This window comes from Halictus rubicundus, chromosome 2 (genome assembly GCF_050948215.1).
Source record: "Halictus rubicundus isolate RS-2024b chromosome 2, iyHalRubi1_principal, whole genome shotgun sequence".
Taxonomy (NCBI): Eukaryota; Metazoa; Arthropoda; class Insecta; order Hymenoptera; family Halictidae; genus Halictus; species Halictus rubicundus.
This window is the reverse complement of record NC_135150.1, coordinates 16,087,538-16,113,513: the sequence shown is the minus strand read 5'-3', so window position 1 is coordinate 16,113,513 and position 25,976 is coordinate 16,087,538. Positions and strand designations below refer to the sequence as shown.

At 44.2% G+C, this 25,976-nt stretch overlaps 2 protein-coding genes and 2 long non-coding RNA genes across 5 annotated transcripts in view; 2 read left to right on the top strand and 2 right to left on the bottom strand.

Moving 5' to 3' along the window:
* LOC143365416 (uncharacterized) overlaps positions 1 to 25,976 on the top strand; it is a 57,170-nt gene that overhangs the window by 21,963 nt on the left and 9,231 nt on the right. The window lies entirely within an intron of this gene.
* On the bottom strand, positions 7,608 to 8,884 carry LOC143365441 (uncharacterized). The gene is made up of 3 exons (XR_013084543.1): positions 8,493 to 8,884; positions 7,873 to 8,033; positions 7,608 to 7,744 (listed from the first exon to the last, which is right to left on the bottom strand). It is a non-coding gene; the product is annotated as an uncharacterized LOC143365441 (long non-coding RNA).
* Positions 9,586 to 15,581, bottom strand: LOC143365438 (uncharacterized). 2 transcript variants are annotated; one of them, XR_013084541.1, is made up of 2 exons: positions 15,295 to 15,581; positions 9,586 to 10,018 (listed from the first exon to the last, which is right to left on the bottom strand). It is a non-coding gene; the product is annotated as an uncharacterized LOC143365438 (long non-coding RNA). The 2 variants fall into 2 exon arrangements; XR_013084542.1 differs by lacking the exon at positions 15,295 to 15,581 and adding an exon at positions 10,109 to 10,268.
* Pits (Protein interacting with Ttk69 and Sin3A) lies at positions 10,577 to 25,366 on the top strand. The gene is made up of 5 exons (XM_076805593.1): positions 10,577 to 12,091; positions 19,957 to 20,108; positions 20,254 to 20,440; positions 20,560 to 20,804; positions 20,968 to 25,366. Exons 1-5 carry the CDS (start codon positions 11,380 to 11,382, stop codon positions 21,106 to 21,108), a joined length of 1,437 nt encoding a protein of 478 aa, XP_076661708.1. The 5' UTR covers positions 10,577 to 11,379; the 3' UTR covers positions 21,109 to 25,366.

The window sequence follows — 25,976 nt, the reverse complement described above, 5'->3', positions numbered from 1 at the left end:
ATCAGTATTTTTTATAAAAGTACGTTGTAGTATTATTTTAATGACATTTTTATAAGAATATATACAAGGTACAGTAGCATATCATTTTTGTAATTCATAACAACGAAAGTTAAAAGCCTCCATTGTTTTGTACTAACTAGTATATTCACTAGTTTACACTACTACTACACTTGCGAAAAGAGTTAAATTGTTTTGGCATAGGAAGCATTGAAAGAGGTGGTTCCTGAGGTCATTCGAGGTAACTTTTTCCTTTGCGAAAATATTCTTCGCGACCTTGTTAAGGAGTTATTAACGAAAAACACGGACCAATCAAAGCGCGGCTACAGCGTACAGATATCGGCTCGGCCAATACCAACGCTACGCTCAGCGGGGCCTGTCGTAGCCGCGCTCCGATTGGTCCGTGTTTTTCGTTAATAACTCTTCAACAAAGTCGCGGAGAACATTTTCGCGAAGGAAAAAGTTACTTCGAATGACCTCGGGAATCACCCCTTTCAAGGAAGTACAACATATTTGGGACACCCTGTATATTAATGACTTCAACCAGCCAGCCAAACGCGATCTTATTCACGGTGAAACTTAGGATATTCTGGGCGAAATGTGTACTCGTTTGTACAGCATTTAGACGAAAGGTTGTGCGCTAGAAATACGTAGAGTCATCGAATTCACTGATTGCATAAAAGTGGATTTCGAGAACTCATTATATTTGTCAGTAACTGTGGCAAGGTAATTCGTTGGTGCCGTGTTCGCTCTCACCAAGTCATTCCTTTCTGCGCTGAACACGTATGACCGTGTCATTGTGGAACGCTTTCTCACGAGGTCTTGACAAAAGAACACGTAGACACGCACATACCGGCCAAGTTCACATTCTACAAGTGCATTTTCCCTTCGGGAGATACGCGACGCTGCATCACGTGTATTACAGTAGTGTTAAAAGTACTTACACACTTCGTTGAAACGTTAGAACAGGTTTTTTTATATAAATTTCTTTTAGGAGTAAAACTACCGATTAAAGACAAGAGAAGTCTGCTAAATTGATTAGCGAAAGGAGCATTTAATCTAACAAACCAACCGGAGAAACATGACATAGTGAACCGTTAATGTAGACGTTTCTATTCATATTTGTTCTACGGATCTGCATTAAAAAAAGAACTCGTTTCATAACAGATCATTCATGTGCTCGTGTCCAGATAATTACTCACACAGTAATATAGTAATATAGTAAGAAGTATATAGCGAAACAAAAAATTAGCAGAGCGAACTGAAACATTCAGAAATACGTGAAACATATAGAAATAATTACAAAGCGATGCGGGAAAGACCGAGAGTTGAACAGCAAAATCGCACAAGTTTTTCAGCGTGCAAGTATGCGAAGCTTTCTAGCAAATGTGAAGACATTCCGTTCGGATAACGAGAGTTCGCATACTCTCAGGGCACTCGCTCGCGCCGCGGCTCTCCGTTGTGGTAAATCAAAGATCGAATCGCGGACGCCATTGGCCGGGAAAGCAAGAAGCAATCGTGTCGTGGTACACGGTTTTCCCGTCGCAGTGAAATTTATAACTGTTTGCCGTGCGAGATAAACGTCTAATCTCGAGCGGCGTAAAGTAATAGGAACGTGTACACCGGTATCGGCTTAAGAGAGGTTTAAAGGGTTAGGAATTAGGAGGGAGGGAAGAAGCAAAACGACGCAGCAGCGGCGTTCGTGAGGCAAAGCATTTAGTCGAGAGATCGCGTGTAATACTCGCGACGCACGCGACTGCAACCATGGGACACGCGACATCGCGTTCTAGAGCCGTTTCATTTCGGTTCGTTTCGTTCCGTTTCGTTTCGTTTCGTTTCGTTTCGTTTCGTTTCGTTTCGTTTCGTTCTGTTGGGTTTGGTTTGGTTCGGTTCCATCTGCCCCACCTCGGCGTGCGTGTACGCCGATGTCACGCCATCACGCCATTAACCGTCCGGTGCAATATGCGCTCGGACCGTCGTCTGGCTTAGGTGGCATTGCCCGCGGAAACTGTTAGGGGGACCCTAAGAAAGGAAACGAAACCCGAACGTGACCACCCCTGATTCAATAACTCCGTCGCCATTGTATTGAATATACCACAGAGCACGCGTATTGCGACACTTGTCCCAATATTTTCTTACCCTAAATATCTATTTCGCAACATTCGATCCAATTTCGATGCTTTGCCATTTCTCCTCCGTAACGTCGCGTTTCTATCCCCACCGCCGACTACCAGCCAATGTGAACAAAAACAATTTAGTTTCTACTATGTACTTCTTAACGTCTCGTTGTGCCTCGCGACGTTACAGAAGACAATTGAGTACGAAACACTTTGTACTTATACTGCTTTATACATTTCTGTAATAAAGATGATTCGTATCAAAATCGAAAAATGAGCTGGTTCAGCAGACAAATGGCCACCACAAATTTCAAAGGCATTTGTTCGGAACAATCGTGCGTATCAGCTTTGGAGAGGCTCGGGTAACGCGAGCCGCTAGAAAAACACAACGGAGAAGCCGTCCGTAAATTCTGTATATAACGGGTGCATGACCGGGGCTGATGTAACCTATTCTAAAAACGAGACCGCGAACCGTGCGGCATTAACGCGCACTGCGCGTAGCTGGAGAGTACGATGTGATATTGACCGAGGCAGACAACTGTAGCGTGGCAGAGAATACTACATGTTCGAACAAATCGCGTGGCATGACAGAGACGGAGTAGGATAAAGAGCACGCCCCGCTAGATGACCGCCGGGGATCGGGCTGATTGCGAGTCGAAAAAGAGAAGTTTGCATACACGCGAGCACTGTATTGCTGACGAACGAGAAAGAACGCACATGCAGAACGCAGGGAAGTTGAATGGTGGACGGCGGTGCTGGAAAAATTTTAATTCAGCTGTTCGTACAGTTAAAAATATTTGTGGCGATGAAAAAACGAACGCTCAAATAATTTTCCGCGTTGCGAACATTTCAGAAACATAAATGTGCTCAGGGCCTGGACGCAGCCCCGATTCGAACTAGTCCGTGTGGTTCGGACGTTCGAATAATTCGAACTTTATTTTTGCAGCCTTCGTGCACGGCCAGCGAGGCAGCCAGTCAATCGGCTGGCTAGCTAGGTGGCTAGCCTGGTCTGTTGCATCGTTTGCGCATGGTACCTCGGAGCATGCAGAAAGAGCGAGAATGATGCATAAAAGAAAAGCGAGAAAGAAGAAGTGGGGGAGGTTGGGAACGGTTCGGAAGAGAGATGGGTCTGAAAAAGAAAGGAAAAGAAGCAACTGGAAGGAGGAAGGAGATATAGCCGGGGGGCGCGGGGATGGTAGGACTTTGCACGCGGCGCGTAACCGGTTACGCTACGAAGATATAGGTGCAGTAGGTAGATGAGAGGAGGGCAGAGGCAAAAGCAGTCGACCAACGAGCCAACCAACAGCTACACACGAGCGATGTCACCGCGCTAGTACTCTGCATGCAGACCGCCGTATGCAGGTAACAGTCGATGCATCGACGTTGCAACCCTCCGCGCGCACGCGTATACGTGGCGGTATGTACGGGGTGTCCAATTGCTTGCAATAAATATTCCTGACGCTCGAATCAGATTTCTATAAAAATCAAGAATCACAAAATGGCGGTAGAAGGTTTATTCATAAATTAACAATTCAAAATCTCATCCGGCCAACAATAGCGACACTCGTACGTTGGTCGCGTCGAGCGACAAATATAAGTAATAATTAATTGACACTTCAGTCGCGAACAACTCGGAGAAGAAAGCAAAATTGCAATTTCGTCTTCTTTTCGTTCGTAGAATGTCCGTACGAAACACTTTCGATTCGAACACCCTGTATATATTTTGCGCGCGCGTCTCCCGCCCATTTTCTTCATCCCCACGTAACGTCCCTCTCTCTTGCCGTCGGCCCCCCTCCGCCCCGTTCCTCGGCCGGCTATTCCGATGAAACTTGCAGCATGACGTCACGCTCGTATACGAGAAAACGAGACGAGCGACACTGCGTAGGGAACCTCGACGAAACCGTACGAGAACCGGGCGAGATGCTGCGCAGTTGGAACGGCAAGGTGCCTGACACAAGACTCTTTCTCTCTCTTTCTCTCTCTCTTTCTTTCTTTCTTTCCTCCCCACCCCTCTTTTCTCTCCATCGTTGTTCCCCACACCCCACTCCTGGTTCGCTCCTGGTCCGTCTTTCTGGGCTGTTTCTCTCGTTCCCTCTGCCTGTTTACAAACACGCGTAAACTCGGCCGAATACATGACATCATCGCGCAATCTCGTGAGTTGACGCCGACGTAAGGACGACGTTGGTGAGACGACCGGTCCCCGTTCTCTCGCTGGGGCTGATCGATCTAAAGCGGCTGCTGTACTTTCATTTTCTCACGTCTCTCGTACTTTTCCAGCACGAATCAATGCTGCGGATATGTATGTATAGAGTCGCGCGAGCTAGAATTCGCCAATACAGCAGAGTGCCCTGCATCCAAATGCCCATTACCGAAATGCTCTAACGGCCGCTCCGGGTGCTGTAAATAATTCTCGGTGCTACCTCCTACAGGACACGATCCCCGAAATGCTAGAACAGACTGTTGGGCTTAGAAATTTGTTTTTAAAAAATTTGTAACACGATTTATGTGTCACTGAACTTTTACAGGCTGAATATACGAAATTTTAAACGTGCAACCCATTCCACGCTTGTCTCTTTAAATTCCGCTGAACTTTACTATACCCGCAATGAGTCACACAAGTAGGGGTGTTGAAGTAGTGCTGGCTCTGCACGGATGTTTCTCGACACCATCTTCGCGATCGAATGGACAGCGGACCGGTCGTACGAGAACAAACCGGCCGCGTGTTGTGTCACGAGGAAAACAGCGTAACGTAACGCATAACGTAATGTAGTGTAGCACCATTATCGCCCTGCTCATCTCTACAGTTGGGTCCCGTGTCACGTAGCGTCCGTGACTAGTAACGAGTAGACGAGCTATCGTGACGTCATCGTTATCAGTAGGGTACTGAATTAGGTCGCATATCGCGCGCACATCCTCTTCCCTTGGTCCATTTCAAACGGTCAAGACACGGCACCGGAGTTGATTTAAAGGATCGGCCGTACACTTGACCATTCGCCGTCACGCGAATGCCGCAACGTGAATCGTTGCCCCCCTTACCGTCGTCAAAAACCCACATATTTTCAGGAAACAGATCTTCTTCGTTTCGACGAAACGAATCTTCCAGATATAAATTTGATTACATAACCAAGAAAATGTGGTACATTTATCATTCGAGATAAGAGATATTTGGGGTCCCAGTCATAAGTGGCTATTTGTATGTTTCAATTTATGTAACGGGAACATGCAACAAAAATGTTCTATTTCAATTTATTTGTCAACAGGCTATAATTCGGGTCACATTGTTAGGGTCATGAATTTCCTATAGATAGTAGTTTAAAAATACTGCACGTTATGGCTTGAAATATGTTCGAAACAAGGAGCGCACACGGCGCCATGCATCCACAAGCGTATCACTTTACATTCCACTTGAGCGTGCATAGAAAGGAGTCCGCTGTGTATCTTTTACCTTCTACAGGGCATTGCACACGACGTTTAACCGTTTCGGCCATCGATACGGGGTCAAGGACATGGCCGAATGGCGGCCTACGAGACATAAGCATAACGTACGTAAATATGCTTAACAAATTCTGTCAGGAGGAAAATTCGAATCGCGATCGCGGAAATTCGAACGTTCCACCTGAAAAGGTGCATGAACCCCGACAGAAATAACCTAACGCAACCTCGGGTCAATATCGCAACGGACCCTTGAAGAGCGTGATGTTTTCGAGGCGGATAGTAGCCGGGTGACGGTGTTCCGGCAAAAGGTTAGTAGAGAAGCGCCGGATTGATTTTCCCCGGCTAGCATACATTGTAACGTGACAGAATGATATTATCTGCTGCGAAACGACGCGTTGCTTTTCGCAATTGAACGGGAACGACGAGTTCCCGAGGAGGAATCGCGGCCGAGTTCTTGTACGCCGATGGACTTCTGCGAAATTTCGTATCCGCTGGCTGCGAGTACAAAAGGGACCCGTGCGTGCCCCGTAACGATATGTCGTCACGACCAGCGAATCGTTTCGGAAACAAACAGGGTTTACGTGAATCTACATAGAACCGGGAGAGACTCTGAATTTCCGGCACACGGAGAGCGGCTCGACAACGTCGCGCGATCGTTCGCGATGTTGCCGTTGCCTCGGATGACGTCACGAGACACACGACTCTCGTTCGAGCACGTAAAGCAGCTCGCCGGCAAAGCCAGACTTACGCTCGGAAAAGTACAGCGCTCTCTTTGTTGTTCGATTCGGATCGCACCTACCCGTTTCGCGATTCGTCTGCAAACCTACACATACCATTTTTCTACTGCGTATTCGGATAAAATATGCAAACATATACGGCACTTATCGGGAATAATTTACATGTGCAACTTTTTCTGTCAACAACCGATAGATACTATGTACATGTAATCAGTTTTCTGTAGTCACCGGGTATTTTTAAATTAGTCTTATAATAAATTCAAATGCGAACTTATTAACTAATACGTAGTATTTTTATCCGGTATATTGATTTATATACTCTATTCTTTTGCTATCTTAGGAGTGTATTATGCTTCTATGATTTTTTATTAATTATCAAAGGTTTTGAAAATTCTTTTTAGTGGCAGAGTCAGTAGAAACGTGCTGTACTTGTATAGTTAGAAATTTTTAACGTTCAAACTTCTCCTTAGAAACCTTGATCTACAGTTCCAATTTAAATTAAACAATTTTCTTCTAAGTGTACCGTTGACCAGATAGGTGAGACGGCCTAGCCGTACTTTTTTCGCCGGTTATGAACAGCACAGCGAAATATTCCGTTAAAGAAACTTTAAATTCCGTTACGTAATCGCTCAACCGATGATAACCCTATGACACGTACCAGGTGTGTCCGGATATTTACTGTCAACCCACGTTATCACACATTAACATTTAAAAAATTATCGTACCGCGCGATAGAAATCTTGGCGTTTACAGTAGATACTCGGGCTCATGTTCCGTCAGTGACGATCGGTGAATGATAATATGTCTTTTGCAAGATTGTAAACATAACGTTCTCATTCACGTGACACAGCTCGTTTGTAAAAATCTTCCGTTCCGAATCGATTGCCATCGAACCTGATAATAACTTTGGAAGATAAATTTAATGGCGCAGTCTGTCAATTTCGTTCTTCTCACGGAGAGACTCTAAAGAAATTTTAGCTGTACCTCTAATTGAGTATCTTTGGAAATAAATATTGATTTCGGCTAATTTTCAACAAGTTTTTGCAAAAATATCGCAAAGAACGCACTCGTTTAAAATTTCTGAGCAATAATCGCAACAAAGAGTATAAACGGTCACGGAAATATTCAGAATTCGTCGCTTCGACAGTATAATCCGTGATGTTGAAAAGTGTACGAGAATGTGTCTAATCAGACAAAAACTGCACCTGATTTTTCGACGTGAAGAAGACACCAGCAGGGCAGACCTGTCTACCGCGTGTCTCGACGAAGCGGAAATAATTTTGCAGCGTGTCGCGCTAGATAAAGTTGCCCTATCATTTGCCCCTATGAAATACATATAGTAGCCTGCTGACGTGTGCACATTACGTATACATTTGCCACTTGTACGCGGTGTCTCTTAATAGTTCTCGTTGTTATCAGGATTGATCATCCAGATTGATTCCACCAATACGATCTTAGCTGAACAAAATATAAATTGATTAGTTATAGTGCTCGCTCTTTACAGCATAATACGAATGGTAAACATTCTTATCGCTCTTGTTACCAAACAGTTTAATGAAAGTAATAATATGTGTAACATTAGCTACCTCATAAGCGACAAGATTATCCGAGGTCCTGAGTCGCGAGTTTATGCGCAGGAAACGCTGTATGCAACTAGATGAAACAGCCTGTTTGATGCGTTTGTCGATTTTGTTATTGATACAGCCCGAGAAAGATAACGCCGATTAGGGTTTACGGTTTGTTTCGGCTGCAATTTTCAGAAATTTTAACCGAAGTCGTGAAAATCGTTCAACATGGCCGAACAATGTCGGAGTGCATTTACTTTTCGTGTTTTCAAAATAAATTTCGGACCGACTAAAAATACATAGTGATTCACTTTACCTCTGGAACACTGCCGTTGAAATTGTTTTCTTTGCGCGAAGGACTGCGTCGAAAGCCTGTCGTTACGTATCAAACTATGATGTCAGAGTGATGTCACATCTGTAGATATCCGGCGCACTGTTTAGCGGTAGCACATAAAGCGCGACGAACGTTTTATCAATGAATTAAACGTTTACGTTATTTTATTAGCAAGTAGTAGTAAATACGATCTCAATAGTTGCGAATGCTTATTTCGCTACGTCAAGCGTCGGTCATCTTATCGAAATAATCGAGATACAGATAGAAAACTGTTTGTCATCGCGATAAGAAATAATAAAATATTTACCTATATTTTTTTCTTCATTCCGAGCTTTAGCGCCGATATGCAACGTTTCCCTCGCTGATTGCGTGAACTATTATCAGGCTTTGCCTCGATCGAGATATCAAAATCGGATTTCAACATAGCGCGCGTCGTTCGAGATGACGAAAAGATATTATCGCGGACAGAACAATAATCACGCGATTTAATACGCTTCCTGATAAAAGAAAAAAACGTCCAAACAATCTTATCGCAATCTTTTATTTGTGATGCCGTCTGTAATCTGTTGAGCACACCACGAATTTTTCCTCATTATTCCCTTTCATAGTGTAGCACACCATCTCTTTGCTGATAACGATCAACAATACCGTGAACAGAAAAATTGCGGAGCTACGATACGGATTTCATCAATGAGACTAATTGCATCTGATGCGTCGTTCTCGTGTACCTTGTTACTGCAACGACGGTATAACCGATCATCAAACTGTCCGTTTCTGTATGCCGAGCCTCCTGCGACCGTTATCACGTATTCCCTTATCGTGAAAGAAAACCCGATAAAATGGCACGCGACTATGCGATCACCCAGCCCGTATTATAGCATGAATAGCCATCATTTATGTCATTCGCTCGATGCAATTTCGTCCGAGTGCGACTCGGCGTACCGATTCGATTCCTTTTCGAAATAAAATCTCGTTACGAATTGACAACAATCACGATTAAGATAACACTGATCGTATCAGTGGAACGTCTACGTCGCGAGATTACTGTAAAAAAATCATCAGGAATTCTGAGGTCGTACAAATTGTTACTATAACGTTTGTACAAATACATCATGCGCAACGTGCACTTAAAACCTTCCTCAAGAGAACGTTCCTTATGCCATTCCAAACGTTCTTTTCAAGAAAACGCAAAATGCCTTTGACTTGAAATATTAACACTAAACCTACCATGGCCAAAATGACCGGTTGTATATTTTACAATTATCGAAACTATAAAAATTCACATATGGAAAATAGTGGAATACATTTCCCTGTCGAAGCATTTATTATAATGAAAATTATGGACAATTTCAATAAATTTAGGGTTGCCATTTTTATGAGGCAATATTTAGCAGATACTGTTAATGCTTCGTAGGTTTAGTGTTAAATATAAGATAACGGATCCCGTTACTGTGCTTACATTAATCGTACTTATTCTTAAAGTATAACGAATATTAAAAAAGAGATATTAAATTTTTTTCGTACGGCATTCGAGAAAACGGAGAAAAGTATTATTACGTTTAATTTTATTGGAAGTAAGCACGCTTCGGTCCGACCCAAATGCACCAGCGAAGGATCAATCAAGCCTGCTTCGTAAAGGGAACAGCCAGAAAAATTTTTCTAGCCGTTGTATTTCGTTCTCGGAGCGAAAAATGTTGCACTGAGCGGTAGATCAGAAATGGGTGGAGCCCTTTTCGATTTTTACACGCCGTCAGATACGTATAGCCGAATCGGCTGGATCGGGAAGACCGTGCAAACAGTAGAAAATACCACGGCCATTGAACAGGGAGCTGGCTGAAACAGCGAACAATATAAACAATCGTCGAATTCAATCAACGATACGTCCAGGGGGTTCATGCATATTCAGTAAAAATCGGGGGGAACGTAGTTCGTTAGCAGCATTTTCTCCGGTGTAAAGTGGGCCTCTCGTCGCGAAGAGTGGGCACGCTGATCAAGTGCGCGCGCGTACAATCTCCGTCCTTTTTTATCTCGACGTATCGCCGTCCCTCTCTATCCCGGCTTATCGCTGTCCTCGTCGCTCTCGGGCGTTCTGTTCACGCTCGAGTCCCGGTCGCTGACTACGTGTCCCCCTAGGGCAGCGTTCGCGGCGCATGCGCGGCCTCGCGACTATGACGTCACGCGGCATGACGCCACAACGCCCGATTGGCGGAGCGCGTCGTAGCCGTCGTTGTGTCGTCGTCGCCGTCGTTGTGTCGGACCCGTGGATAGTGTAAGTGGGTAGCGGGGTGAGGGAAAAAACGAGCCAGCGAGCCTGGGGCAGGGCGAAGGGCGACGGGAGGGGGGACCGACACCCGTAGCTCCGCTTTACCGCCGCATTCTCGAGCGTTCGTCTCCGTTCGTCTCCTCGTACGGCAACCAGGCGAGCGAGAGCCGCACGTCGTGTCGCGAGCGCGCATACCATTACTTTGTCTGGTGTCTCGTGTTCAACCTAGAATACGGTTTTCCCGAGTTTTTGTCGTCGGTCGCGTACGTATCTCTCCGGTGCCAGTCGCCGCCGGTACAATTCGATCGAACGAACCCGTCGGTTTTCTATTCAACGATTCTCGACACCGCGAAGGGTAAGTTGCGGCACAAAAATATATCTGGCGTCCCCGAGTGTCTTCTTTATTTTCCGCCGCGGCAGCCCTCGGCTCGGGCCGGCCGTAATTAAACGCGGCGTCGAAGTAATTCACGGCGAGCGAATCGAATCGACAGAACTGAGATTATCTGTCTCTCCCGATCTCTCGCAACCCCGTGTTTCGATCCGGCTGCTGCTGCTGCTGCTGCGTCGTTCCATGCAGCCACGGCACATCGCCGAGTGGAAAGGAAGCGTGAAAATCGCATCGGTGGGAGTACATATCGGAAGTGATAATTATTTTTCGCTAGTGTAAAAAAGAGTTGGTTTTTTGCACCGTGGTGGTTTCTTTTTCTTTCTGTATAATACTTTTCCAACGATCGGTGCCCCCGGCGCCGAATATGCTGTAAACCGAGTAACCGTTTAACTCTGTGCGAAGTTCGACACACCGGAGTGCGTGGAAAAAGAAAAAGTATAGCGTCGAGAAACAGGATACGATCGAGACGTGGTTCAAAAGTGTGGATGTGAGTGACAAAGGTAACGAATCGCCGAATATACACGGACGAACAAATCCGACAAAATGATGGGGAAGAGAACGCAGTGTTACTTGTGCGATCTGCCCAGGATGCCCTGGGCCATGATCTTGGACTACTCGGAACCCGTGTGCCGCGGTTGCGTGAACTACGAGGGTGCGGATAGGATAGATCTGGTATTGGAATCGGCGAAGCAGATGAAGAAGGCGCACGGGTTTCAAGAGGCGAGATCCTCGACGACAAAGGCGTACAGGACAACCGGACACACGGAACACAACGGCGGTACGAATCTGGACGTTCTGCCTATACAGAACACGGGTCAGAGTCATTCGAGGCATCACAACATCGCCGGCTACTCGCAGCTCCATCACAGGAACTCGATCACCGAATTCAATTCCGGTACGTCGAGGCTGACCGCGGCGCGCCAGCACGAGGAGACTCACGAAATACAAAATGGCATAAGGAGCAACAACGTGAGGATCCCGAACGCCCACCTAGCCGCGGTGGCGCATCACGTGAACCTCAGCCACAACAGAGGCATCGCGCAGCTTAAACGCGGGATCGCCACCATCGACGAGGACGAGCACGCGGAGAAGAGGCTCTCGTTGGAGGAACAGCATCCGGTTAGGCCGCCATTGACCAGGGGCGATTCCCTGCCAGCTGTGAGCCTGGCCGTCAGCTACGTCCAGGACAGAAGCAAGGAGAAACACCCGGTCAGGGCGCCCAGCTTCGAGACCGCTACCACGTTCAAATCCAACGGTGAGTTTCACAGATGGCACAGCAACCGATGCTCGTATCGCATTTCCGCCGTCATAAATTCGGGCTGTGTCACGTGACCCCCCATTCTTCGAGTTCGTATCCAGCCGAAGGGTGTCACGAAAGTGGAAGACAGGTGTATATAGATATATCTCCAACTTATTTGACCAGATTTCCTCCGGATCTGTAATTGTTTGGCAAAAATTTCTTATTTTTAGTTTTACAAAGATGGACCATATTGGGGTTGAGTCTTCTCGTTCTTTAATACAGCGCAAAGTTATCTTGGCCAACCCGATGTAGAAATGGATATTATGAACGGGCATGGTCCCGTTAAGTTAACGATGTACAATGTAAAAGAAATTGTTCTCGCCAGTCGTATCCCATGGAGAGAACGTATCTCGGAACGTTTTTAAAGCGAACAGCGTTTCGCGCGGTCTTATCGTTGGATGGTAAAAATAGAAATACGTTTCAGTAGTCCGCGTGGCCATCTGGCAGGAGAAAAGAGCCGCGTGCGTGCGTTAAAAGACGCGGGCTCTCATGCTTTAAGCTTCGAAGAATCGTTCCGGTTAAAGGATATCGCATCTTCGTTCTCTCTCTTCTCCCCCCCCTCTTCCCGCGGTAAACGCATTAGCGCGGCCAGCTCTCTTATGTCCCAAAGCCGGTTCCTTCATTCTGGACGAGAACGGCAGTCGTCCAAACGCGTATAAAGGAGACGTACGTCGAGCACGTGATGGGACGACCAAAAGATACGAGTTGCCGCCGCGTGACGTCCAATCGAATGACGTCACACGGTATATTTAGATACAATGAATGAGATTCAACGTTGTTGCTTTATTACGAATCTCGACGTCGAGAGATCATTTTGCGAGTATAATTTTTATTAGCGAATCCTAACGGGTCCCCGGTTAGGTTAGGTCGGTTTACAGAACACGTTTACCGGCCGACAATAATATTTTTTTACCAGTCGATGCCCTTCCGCGTAGAGTATTGTGTTTCGTGGACTAAGAGACTTTTGTTTACCCATTATGGGCCGCGCGTGAACCGTGTTACTTTCGAATGTCTACACAAGCGTAGAACGGAATTTGAATTTCTGATTCCCGCGCGTATAATAATACGTTTCTACTGTTAATTCGATCGTATCGGTGCAGCACTTTCGTGAAAACCGGTTCGCGGTCTGCGGCACGATACATTTTGCTGCATCGCGAAGCTAACTGTAGTGTGGCCCCCTTTTTCTTGCACTCTTTTTTCGTAGTAGGCACTCATTGACGAGGCAGTTCGAAACGCGCTTCGCGTTTTGCCACCCGTACGTACGCGTACCCTACGTACAGGCGGGATGACCTTGGTCATCGACCGTTATTTCGACACTGGCCACTTTCTAATTCGACCTTAACGCCTGTGTTTACGGTTATAAAATTGCTAGCTCAGTTACATTACGCGCAAAATCGTTTCATTGTCTTTCCCGCTGTTTGTAAATATTTTTGAAAACTCTTGGACACCGCATTTCTTACGACAAAAACCAATTTTTATTATTTTAATATTACCAACTCGACCTGCGATGTGACAAATTTTTATATTTATTTTATCAATTTTCTAAATATTCTTGTAACTTTGTATCAACTGTGAAAGTCACAATAACTTGAGAGCAATTTAATTAAATTTTGTTTAATTTCTGTCCTTGCCGAGAGTTTTATTTCGCACAAAGATTTACAGCCCGTTGTAATTACAATGTCGTCTGTGTTGGGCAAAAATAATACAATATAAAAAGTGAAAGAATCGTAGAAAGGAAAGGATACGTTATTAGGCGAGAACAAGTTGTAAACGTTCAGTGGGTTTGATGCCGTGGTTGTGATAAATTATATTTCTGCGAAGTAACGGAACAGCTATCTGTTTTACCTCGCTCCAGGTATTTTTCTGTTAGCTGACCTTAAACCGTTCCTATCTCACAGTTGGAACGTCGGAGGAGTAATTAATAGTTATTATTATCTGTAAAATCGTCTAGCGAAGAATCAGACGTCGGTAAATCTTATTCGGAAGACCTAACGGCTTTTGAAATCGGTTCCGTTTTAAATGACTATAAGCATCGTAGCGATCGAGGGGCCGAGCCAGGTATTTTAGAAAATGCACGGTCCGTTGTCTGCACGATAAAGAATTTCACTTGTTGCCTTGCAGAGGAGCTATCGTTGATGCATGTTAACTCGGAGAACTGTATTCCGGTACATTAATTGAGAAACTAGTTCTACCATTTTTGTATCTTTGTTTTTATCCTTGAAGATTGTGTTTCCGCTTGAAAGATAGAATTCGCAACTACGTATGCGTGTTCTGATAAAAATAGATTACCGCTGGCAAAGATATTAGGGTCCGGAAATAAGCGTAAGATATGACAGAAAGTTTTCGAAAGTTTTACCGGTTATTTTTCTTCCGTACAGTTCCCACGTTTTTTTTTCTTTTTCGATCAACTGTTGAAGACGACAAACGGAAGATTACGTAGCGAGAAAATTATCGCGCGATAATTCCGTAACTACCTATTACACGTTACGCGGTTTCAGTAAATACGGTGTCATGAGCAATCGCAACGAACATGAACGTTGTCCTCGGTACCTTTATCGCGTGGACGACGCTGCGGTCTGTGATATATGTAATTCCGCGTGCAATCATCTGACTGCGTGCACATGATATTTTCCCCAACCGGCTACTTAAATTTATTGCTCATTTCACGTTATCTGTGCACGTTACACGCTTCTGTAACTCGATGTGCCTCTGTGAAGGGAGTTAACGCGCGAGGCACTCTCATTCCCGCTAATGTAGAGTAACTGCATAAAAGGCTCGCGAAGCGCCAATTTTCTAGATTAATCCGATACAGGGATACATCGAACGAGATCCTCTATACATACCCATACGATTCCTTTCTGTTCATTTCAGGTAAGGGAACCAATTATGCCTATATTAATTATACATATTTTTAAAGCATAATAAATATTCAAAAAGAGATATACATACATATTAACTGAGTTCTATGAGTTATGCTGTAAAAATATAGGCACAGTGATTGGGTGCCTCACCCTGTTCCCATGTTTTTCTTATTTTTTGTTTTTATTTTGTTAATGTTATCCGAACCGAACGTGCCCCCTATGCTGCACGCGGTCACCGGGCTCTCGGAATGACGGGAATCTAGAGCAATTATGCGACGAAAATACGTATCGTTTTACCTCTCGATTGATTGGTCCGATACGTATACGATCCGTGCGCGTGTGTTGGGAGACTGGTGAGAAACGACGGCTGTCAACGGTAGTAACAGAAGCGAAGTCTATTTTGTTTCGAAATGATCGCCACGCTGCGCGAGTTCCTCGACAACACTCCATCGATCGCGTACAGATACAGAGGCACCGCGTATACATCGGTTTCGTGCTACGTCACTGAACGATTATCGCGTTCATCCCGCCACTGGTGCGTGTCTCCTCGTGTCTCTCTATATACCGAGTGTTCGCGAAGTTCCAAAGACCCCGAAGACCCAATTACCGTGGGGGTACCAATGTGCCTATATTAATTACACTTATTTTTAAAGCATAATGAATACTAAAAAAGAGAATGGCCTATTAAAAAAAATAAAATATAAGAATAGAAATATGGAACATTTAGAAGTAACGACAGAATGTCGAACCGACCAGAAAACAAAATTTACGGGTAATTGTTCCAGTAGTCAGCCATCATAAACCTTGTTGTTATACTATTTTCCAAACTTTTTATACGAGGACACGAAGCTAGGAAGTGAGTAATAAGACTGAACATTGTACTCATTCAAGTTTAAGGGAGTTTGTTAATAAATATCTCTGATTTTTATTGATTTATTGATTTTTATTGAAAGGGTAGGGCCCACGGGAACGTGCTCACGGTCTACGACCGCCATGATGCGACCCTGGTAATTCTCACCGATTTCCATCTTGCTACATTCCGAGCGGGGAACCCGTCATTTCGTTTTACGACTCGAACCGTTGTTGTTTCCTCGTTTCATTAACAATTCCCCAAGGTCATCTCGGGATTCCTATGCGCCGCCTAAGAATAGATTTTTCGGGAGCATTGTATAGAGAGAGAGAAAGCGTCAGCCGCGAGCGCGTGTTGTCTGCGGCATGAACGGCGGGGCAGGGCTCACATTGTCGAAACAAGGCCGGTACAGGGGTGTTCACCAAGCCAAAATAACACGCCAATCAAACGTGGCGAAATTATAATAAAAATTCTTCTATGTAATTAAAGAATCCTCCAGTTCCGATCAAACGTTCATTATTGACGGATAAGAGAAATATTTAGTTGCAAACCATCTGAAAACTTTTAGGACCGCAGAATTGATATTACAGTAGTGCACGATTAAATTTAGACGAGTCAACCCCACTCTTCTCCCAATATGTCTCGAGTTCGACGAAGTTATTTCCGTAGAGAAGAATAAAGAATGAATACAATGTAAACAAAGAAGACGGAAAAAGATGTATCGCTTGCGAGAATGTAATTGCTGGTTGCTAAACTTGTGTAAATTTAACCGTGCACTACTGTATCAGTTTTATTTTTGCTGGCAGAACGGCTCCTGGTAATATATATTTGCTGTTGTGGTACACCCTGTATACAGATGACCGGTTAGCAGTGATATACAAAGCGCACAGTGTGACTAAGCCGGCCGCCTACGTGTGCGACGCGATGATGTCTGTTATAAAACCGCGCATGCGTGCTCGCGCTCTGCCGACTGCTCGTCCGGACCCGCGCGTCCACCATTTTTCCTTTGCGTCCTCCGGCCGCTACGTTTCTTCGCACGATTCGAGATAGATATAGAGGGACGCGGCAGCCGGTCCTCGCTCTATCAAAGTCGCGTCACGGAAAAGTACCGGTCACAAGTCTTCTCGATGACAAACCGCACGCACGCACACCCCCTACCTCCGTCTTTAACAGATGCGATTGACTACATTTCTAGAGAATAATGGCGGAATAATAATAATGGAATAATTATATTTTGCCAACGTGAAATATAAATCGGAACTCCTTAAAATATTTAAAGTATTTCCTAATAATACGAGTAAATTTAGAAAGGAAACTACTATATCGCTGAATATTTATCTTTAACCTTTTAAAAGAGATATATAATGTATGGATGTATATTAACTGATTTTAATGAGAAAAATTTAATATCTCTTTTTTTAATATTCATTAAAAACAAGAATTTGGCGATAATAATTATTTGGAAATAATTCTATTTTGGCAACGTGAAATGTAAATCGAAATGCTTTAAAATATTCAAAGTATTTCCTAGTAATACGAGTAAATTTAGAAAGGAAACTACTATATCACTGAATATTTATCTTTAACCTTTCAGCTACGACGAGACTAAATGCAAAAACGACGTTAGTACCGAAACCGGTGTTGGATGCTTTCAACATTTCGATATGTTCATAGAAAAAGTTTAATAGTTAAAATTTAACGGAGCTCTACTGTAATAGTTTGAGATAAACAAGCGAGCCATTATAGCGGCGTACTGTGGCTAAGAGGTAGATTCTCACTGGTGATCACAACACCGATTCAAAGACGTTGAAATATTATAGCTCTACTATTTTCAACGTTCCTCGAATGAAAAAATAATCATTCTATTTCCGAGAAAATCGAAAGCAGGATAGGTTATATACTATGTGAAATAATATTTTATCCAGGATCGCTCTCTGGTCGGGAAAACCTCGAGTGAGTCGTACGTTGGGGCGCGAACGGTGGGGGTAGGAGTACGTGTGCGCGGATGCTGCGTTGTACTGGAATAGCTGGATACGAGATATCGCGTGTCACGGTCCTGTCTCTGCGGAACGTGACGAAATCGTGGGCTTTTAATATCGATTCGTGCTTATCTCGCTGCCAGGGGAACGCGTTTCTCCGTAAGGAGGTTCGGAACCGTGTAAACACCGCAGGGGAAAAATAACGAGACGATAACCGAGAAAGAAATAGCACGTTGTCAGTAAATTCCGTTGCGTAGGATCGATAAAGCTGAATGGATAATATTATCGGCAGGGACGCGTGACAAACGGAAGCCTTCGGAAATTTCTGTTGAACGAACCGCCGGGAGACCGGTTCACAGAAGCCTTGTAGAATTTTTTTTTTTTCTAAATCGCTAACTTTCTTGGGAATTAGAAAGTGGCTCATTGATCGTCCGACGTGAATGAACGTGATTTATTATAGTACCAACCATTTATGTATAAACCCGTCGGGTTTCTTCTCTCGACGGAGAGAAAATACGATGATGGGTTCTGGTGGCACGTTCAAAATGGTTGACGAACAAGATACGTTACTACCACGCATGCAAGAACTGCCCAGGGTCACGAAGATATCTAACACGTGGGACTAGGACAAACACATTTTTTTCTTTCTTCACGAATGTTGACATACGAGTTCAGTAAATTCGAGAAAACACCAGCGCGTTCCCGTTTGTTTGTTGACCTTTCTTAATGTATGATCGATTCGGCGAAGGAGGAACACGCTTTCAACGAAGTCGGCGGACTCGTTTACATGAACTATTAGACGAACGATTCAAATGCATGCATATTATTTTGTTCGTTGAATTTCATAAAATACACAATGTAAAGTGAAATTACAATATTTTCCAAACATTTTATAATTTCTATGTCTACACAATAAAGACTCTGCCACATTATATCGATGATATGATATGATTAGACTGCGGATCTATATGCAAAAATTGTTTGCATCGATTGCAAGCCGTAGAAACCAAGTAGTTTTATTAAGTCGTAATTTATCGATATTCTCAAACTCATTTAATTTTGCCGTTGCATGCAGTTACACTCACCTATGTTTGCCGTAAACGCATAAATCCGCATATATGGTAAATAGAAGATACATTATCGTATTCAATGATATTGTACGATAGTATATGACACTGTATCATAGAACACATACATATCTCAGCATATCATACAATATTGTGTCCATGGTACGTGGTACTCTATAGTAGCATAATGTTAGCCAATGATAGCATATGATATCGTACAGCGGCATATGCTAGGTTGCATTATCCATACGCAGTTAACGCAGTGTCTTACAGTATCAATATAAACGTGGCACACCGTGGTGTCATGCAAATAGATTGATGCAATGTATTTCAATTTGCGCGTGTGTCGCGTGTTAATAATTTTGTCTGCCGGAATGTCCTGAGGTGGGGGGGGGGGGGGCGCCTTCGTAAACAATATCAAAATGCGTAAGCTCGTAACGTCCTGTAGTACTCGGGATCCTAGCAGGATACTCTACATTCTGCGGTGTGTACGCGGCTACGGGTCGTGGTCGTGAAAAGTAAATAAGTCACGAAAAGCATTCCGTACACACGCAGACGCGCGCGCATACACGCTCGTATCCCATGGCGGGAGTCGATATCGAAGGCATGTCGTGTTCCCTCGATCACGGCGTGCTTCCACCGGAATATAAATCCTCCGGGTAATATTGGAATTCGCGCGACTTAACGGACAGCTGATAATTCAACGCGCGACGTTCGAGGAAGTCGGTCGAGCCTGCCTCGCGGAGTTCAGCCCGGAGGAAACCAGGTCCCGGTACCGATGCAACGCGGCGGCGATACGCGTCGATAATGAAGAAGAAAAAAAAGTCCGACGATTTCCTTCGATATATAATCGCGACACGTTCTCTCCTTCCGAAGAAGGCGAGGAATATCTATTTCTGTCTTCCCACTTGAATGGTTGTGAAAAATCGCACGTGCAGAAAATGCTTCGATCTTTCTCGAAGATGGCGTGAAGCCATGATCAATCGCTCGGTCACGTTACATAGCAGATAACGTTTGTTTTTCTTTCTTTTTAGAACGATTCATTGAATTTATTGAATTTCAGGAGCATATGTCGGCCCCTCGATCCCACTGGCGCCAGCAAACGTGGCTGCGAACGGTGGAGGCTCCCCTCTTCGTCCGCGAACGAGCCCGCCGCCGCCGCCACCACCTGCCCAAGAAGGCTCGAACGATAATCCACAATCAAATCACCACCAGGTAATCAAGTTCATATGTCAATGCCTCTGAGCGCATCTGCAATTACAAAGTTCTTTGAAAAGACTCGCGGTCTTCGCGCGAGGCTGTTTTATTTATAGGTGTTTGTAACTGACATGGAAATTGAACGTGTAATTTTATCCCTCAGGGTTCGACGAATGGCCCATCACCGATGGCCGCGCTCATGTCCGTCGCTGACAATCTGGCGTCACCGGAGTCAGTGCCACAACCACCGAACAATCCAAGCCCGACAAGCAGAAGCCCGCCGACAACGGCCACGAATGCTCAACAACGCAGTGCCTCTAGAGGTTCGCAACACAGCCCGAACGGTTCAGGTAAATACGCTTGAAAGAAAAATTGTTTACTAACGTGTCCACATGATTGCGTTTAGAATATTATCGGACGATTTGAGTGTGTTGTTCGATGTTCGAGACGGTCCGTTGTCGGTTTCCAGGTGCGTCGGGTAGGAGGCCCAGTTGTTCAAGGCACGTGTCGTCGACGACCGTGACGACGTCGTCGGAAGGAGCTGTCGCCCAGGTTGCTGGAACGGAACAAGTGTCTGCACCGATTCTGAAATGCACTCTCTGCCAGGAACGCCTGGAAGACACTCACTTTGTTCAGTGCCCCAGCGTGCCGCACCACAAATTCTGCTTCCCGTGCAGCCGGGAGAGCATAAAGCGTCAGGGTGCTGGTGCAGAGGTAGGTTACGTGTCGTCTTCTACATCCCGGCCCCTCGCGGCACTTAACATTCCACTTTTCTGCCGTATAAAAACCTGAGTCCACCTGAGTTAGGCTGACTTCTTTTTTTTTTTCTCTCGTTAACGACTCTTAATTTCACCGGCTCCGATTCCGTTCGTTTCAGGTTTACTGCCCGAGCGGAGAAAAGTGTCCACTGGCGAATAGCCAAGTGCCATGGGCATTCATGCAAGGCGAGATCGCCACCATCTTGGGCGACGACACCACAGGCTCCGGCCTGAAGGTGAAGAAGGAGAGAGAAACTTAAGGGATTCTCGTAAAATGTTTAATCGGGGCTCAAATTTTGCACCCTCGTCAGGAGGGTAAAATATCATGGTGGAACCGTGAAGGTCCACTGAAATTCTACATTTTGGTAATGGTGATGACCGTATGTTGGCCGGTATGTCGGTCAACGTGTCTTGACTCGAGCCAAAGACGTTGTCGGTGTTAAATTGGATTTTCACGAGCGTTGTATGACGTTGTCGGGGAAAGTGGACGATTTTCGTTTCCAGCGATCGTCGTTGAGATTGCACGATCGCTGGGCTGGTTGATCCGTTCACGGAGGCAACGATAATGTTTCGGGATCGAATCGTGTTTTTCGATCGATCGTTTTTTGACAGGCCATGAGAAGAAGTCTTTGGCAATTTTTGCATTCTGGCGTCGGTCTTGCATATACAGAGAGACACACACATCACATACACACAGATACACGCAAGCGTTGTATATACGGGATGATTATCATAGAAACGGTTAACGCGCAAGGATTCAAACGAAGAAACACGTGATTTTTTGTGGTCGTTTCTGTACGAATTATGTAAAGAAACGTTGCGGAGAGAGAGAGTGAGAGAGAGCGAAAGAGAAAGAGAGGATTTGTGTCCGGTTTGGGTTTGTACTTAGGCTCGGTAGCAGCCTTTATTGTTTGTTGTATCGCGAGCGCTGTCGCGTCTCTTTTTCTTTTTCCTTTTTCGAGTACAATGTACCACCAACGGAGACTGCGGAACACTGATCTACTGCAACACGTATACATAAACATTTACACACATATACACAATCACACCCGCAAACATACAAGCGCTTACACACGTATACACGTGACACGATACCGTAAGAATTGTACGGTTGTATTGTACTTTATTTTTAACCACGTTGTATTGCGTGGGATATCGCGGATTGACGGAAAGCCGAACGCGTCCCTTCGGTGATTTGAACCGATCGGTGAGATTCCGACGGTTCGGTCCTTTTCTAATCTTTTATTTGTATACTCTTTCTACTGTTACCCTCGTGTTGTATCATACAAAGAAAGGAAACATGGCGGACATATTTAGACCCAGCGTACGGGTTTTTTTTCTGTACATTGTGTATATGTGTACATACCACATTATTAATAAAACTTATGACTAAAGGAGTAACCATTTTTAAATGTACAAAAGAAACTTACTTTCGTTTTTGCGTGTTCTCTATCGACTTAAATTATTTTTTTTTCTCTCTCTCTTACCGTTTTGTTTTTATTTTCGTTTTTCTCGTTTTTCTAATCGAACAATTCGAGACTCGAATAAGGGAACCGTACGTCTAGATCATTTATTCGCATCGATTCGACATATTTTTCTTTCGACGTCTCGCAAGACGCACGAACGCATATATATATATAATATATATATACACTCTCTGTTTCATTTTCGATCGTTTCCTCTCGAGAATTCTTTGTACACACCGTTTTTCCGTAACGCATCTCTCGCGAGACTCGTCCGGTATTCGAGGAAACATCCGGGGTTAGGGAGAGGAGGGCAGGGCGAGCATCGTTTCTTATCCAATCATGCTTAAAGGAGGAAAAACAAGAAAACTGAAATAAAGAAAATATAAGCGGATTTTGATATAATCCGATCGTTGTAACGTCCACTTTCGCCTTTAGTTAATCGCTAGACTTTAAGTGTGAGGGCCTTTTGGTTTTTCATTTTGCCGATGAAAAAGAAGTACGCCCGTCAAATAGGAACCATACACTCGCTATGTCTAAAAACAAAAAAAAATAAATAAAAAAAGTAAAAAAACGTGTTAAAACGAAGAAGAAATAAAAAAAGGATGAATTTCGACGAGGAGAAAAGGGGGAAAGAAGAATACGAAAAAAATGCAGACAACGCGTTCTCGCTCGCGTTCGAGGAGCCCCCTCCTCTCGTTCCAAACACGGGAGCCGAGAGGATGGTCTCGCACGCTTGCGGTTCTTAATTTTTTTTTTTGTAAATAAATATATATTTGTACAAAACGGATCGGCACAATGATGGGAGATAAGCGGCGATTGAAACGAAAGAGGAGAAGAAAAGAAAAGGAAGAAGAAATGTTCGCGAGACGATCACGTGCTAGCTGTGTATAGACCTCTTTGAAAAGCGGCCGCGGTGTTGGCGCGCCGCAGGAACGCGTTCGATCCGCCGCCATTTTGTCGCGGAACTTGGGATCGGTTTGATCGCGAACCGGCGCTATTTGATTTTTAACGTTGTTTCGCGGAGAAACAACGCTCGTAGAGGCTATCTGCGTAGCGTAAGCAACACTTATGTATCGAACTATCGTGGACAATTGTTTGAGAAACATGGGAGAGAGAGACTGAGAGAGTGCGCGAATGCGAGGAAAAAAGAAAACCGTGAAAATGCGACGACGGAACGACAGTGATGGCGGAGAGAATGGGAGAACAGAGAGGAGAAGAGAGACCGATAACGAAAACGGAGCACAATTGATCGTAGCAATACTTTACAGAGGCTGTACGTGATATTTTTTAGTCCGAGGCAGGTAGTTCCTACCTTCGATGTCAAAGTTGATTACGGCACTCGTTTAGGGATTAATCGCCCCTGTGCAAGAGAATAAAAAAAAAACAAACATATTTCGTAGATAAAAGACGACTTGAAGGAAGAGAGGAAACAAAGCAACTTAATAAGTCGAGACTTTCTCACGCAGATACGACCTCTTTGTTTGTCACACACTGGATCCGTGGAACCGTATCCGCTATTGTCTTTTTTTTTCTGGTTTTTGTACATTTCCGAGACACGGTTCCCGATTTCAACGGGGGTGAACAGGGAATTTGGTTCCTTCTGCCTCCCGTTGGGGTTCAGGTTCCGAAATATATATATATATATATATATATATATATATATATATATATATATATTTGGTCGTCGAACTCGTCGTCTGAGCGCCGATCGTTTCGTTCACACATCCGTTCCGTGTATTCGCCGGTATGCGCGTTGCTCGCGAGATCGGATCGCGTTTTGACGCTTGCTCAATTTCCCGAAACTATTTTTGGACGATGTTTTGCGGATCACGAGAGAATTGGTTCTGGACACGTGCGCGCGTTGATACACACCGTTCCCCCTCCAAGGCAGCGTGTACGCTCTTTTTCGATCAGCGGCAGCGGACAAACTACCGAACAAATTTTTCGGATCGTCGTACAGTGTTCGAGGCAATGCTGAAAAGTCCAATTTTCGAAATACAAAATCTGAACAAAAATTTTGTCGTAAAACACAACAGTAATATAGCTTGTAACACTAATCATCATTTTTACTAAATGTACGAATTTATTGTCGAAACTGAACGCTTAGAGTCGAATACGATACTCGATAGATTCTCTGAAACTCACGTGTTGCTGAATGTTAATTAATTTCATTTTGACAAGTTATCTTTATAAGGCCTGTTGAGCCCCACAACATTTTCTGAAATATTAACAATTTCTGTAAAGTGTTCATCAACTTTGATTCGAGTCTCTGATTTTTCGCACATTTCTGGAACCTCGTAAAAAACTATGAATAAAAGAAATTATCAGAAAGGTTTTCGTTTAATTGAAAAATGGAGTTCGCTTGTGTTTAGCATCTCGTATTCTCTTTTTTGCTAATCTATCTTCCTGCCCTCTTTAAAAAGAGTTTCAGAGCGAAAACGGATTAGTTTCGAAATTTTCTGCCATAAGCGACCGAACACTGTGCGTCGGTCGGCCAGATGAGCGAAATCGGGGAGAATGCCACGGGGAGGAAAGAGTGACGACATCCGGTTCGAGAACGATCCCCCGGGCCTCTGGCAACCGCCGCATCTCCTCGACCCCCGTTGCATTCTGTAGCTTGCATTCGATTTCATTGTCGACGACCAAGCCATTTTCGATGAACTATCAAATACGACACACACTCGTTCTTTCGGACGAAGCGCTCGGAGCGCACAATAAACATTGTACCGAACGAGACAGGATCTGTTTGCGAAGCCAGTCGTTTTACGAACACGCATTAACTTCGTGTCGTTCGTTCCGTTTGTTTGTTGTTTCTTTCTTTCTGTCTTTCTTTCATTTTTTTTTCTTTTTCTCATAGACTCTTATATAGCCACGCAGACTACACACGAAAGAAAAGCGGAAGTACGAGACAAAGTAACGTCGAATAGCAATTGTAGTAGTGGATAATGAAATTTTCTAGTATACCATACCTCGAGGAACGCGTAACACTGTACTGTTTATCGTATGTATGCAACATGCAAAAGCAAAAATATATGTGTTGATGTGTAACAATTGTGTGCGTTGTTCTTTCCCCGTTCCGATACTCTTCCATCTTTTCAGGTACATCGTTTGAAATGTCGTGACCTCCCCTGGTTTCAATTTCAAACGCAAATATATTTTATACGTTTTAATTTGACCTTTACAATGACGAATCTAGTCGGATTTGTTTTTCGCAGTTGATTCGAATTCAGTTAATTGAAAGTTCCATACTTTCACTTTCTGGAACTTTAAGTCGCGAGTTCGTTTGTTATTTATTTTGTAGTACGAGGAATTTAATTGTATCATTTTACGTGCACCATTTTGTTTGATCGTGAACTACCGCTGCCTGCGAAGTTTGCACAGAGGACGGCTTGTTGCGTGAGTAATCTACGAATTAGTCATTGATAAGGAAAATATGAAGTTTCCACTGACAAACGAACAGATAAATAACTGTAGTTGATGATAAAAATGGAACTGAAAATCGTTTCGTACAAAGCAAAAACTATTTTTCGATATGCATTACATTCCATATAGGGTAAGGGACCCAGTTACTGTGGGGGCACCAATACGCCTATATTAATCATACTTATTTTTAAAGCGTAAGGAATATTTAAAAAAGAGGCATTAAATATTTTTCATTAAAA

What these genes read in the sequence shown, in the direction of transcription:
- Pits (XM_076805593.1), top strand. Translation starts at nt 11,380, where the DNA reads ATGATGGGGAAGAGAACGCAGTGTTACTTGTGCGATCTGCCCAGGATG. An exon ending in TACCACGTTCAAATCCAACG is followed by an intron (nt 12,092 to 19,956) that starts GTGAGTTTCACA and finishes ATTGAATTTCAG; the next exon opens with GAGCATATGTCGGCCCCTCG. An exon ending in ACACAGCCCGAACGGTTCAG is followed by an intron (nt 20,441 to 20,559) that starts GTAAATACGCTT and finishes GTCGGTTTCCAG; the next exon opens with GTGCGTCGGGTAGGAGGCCC.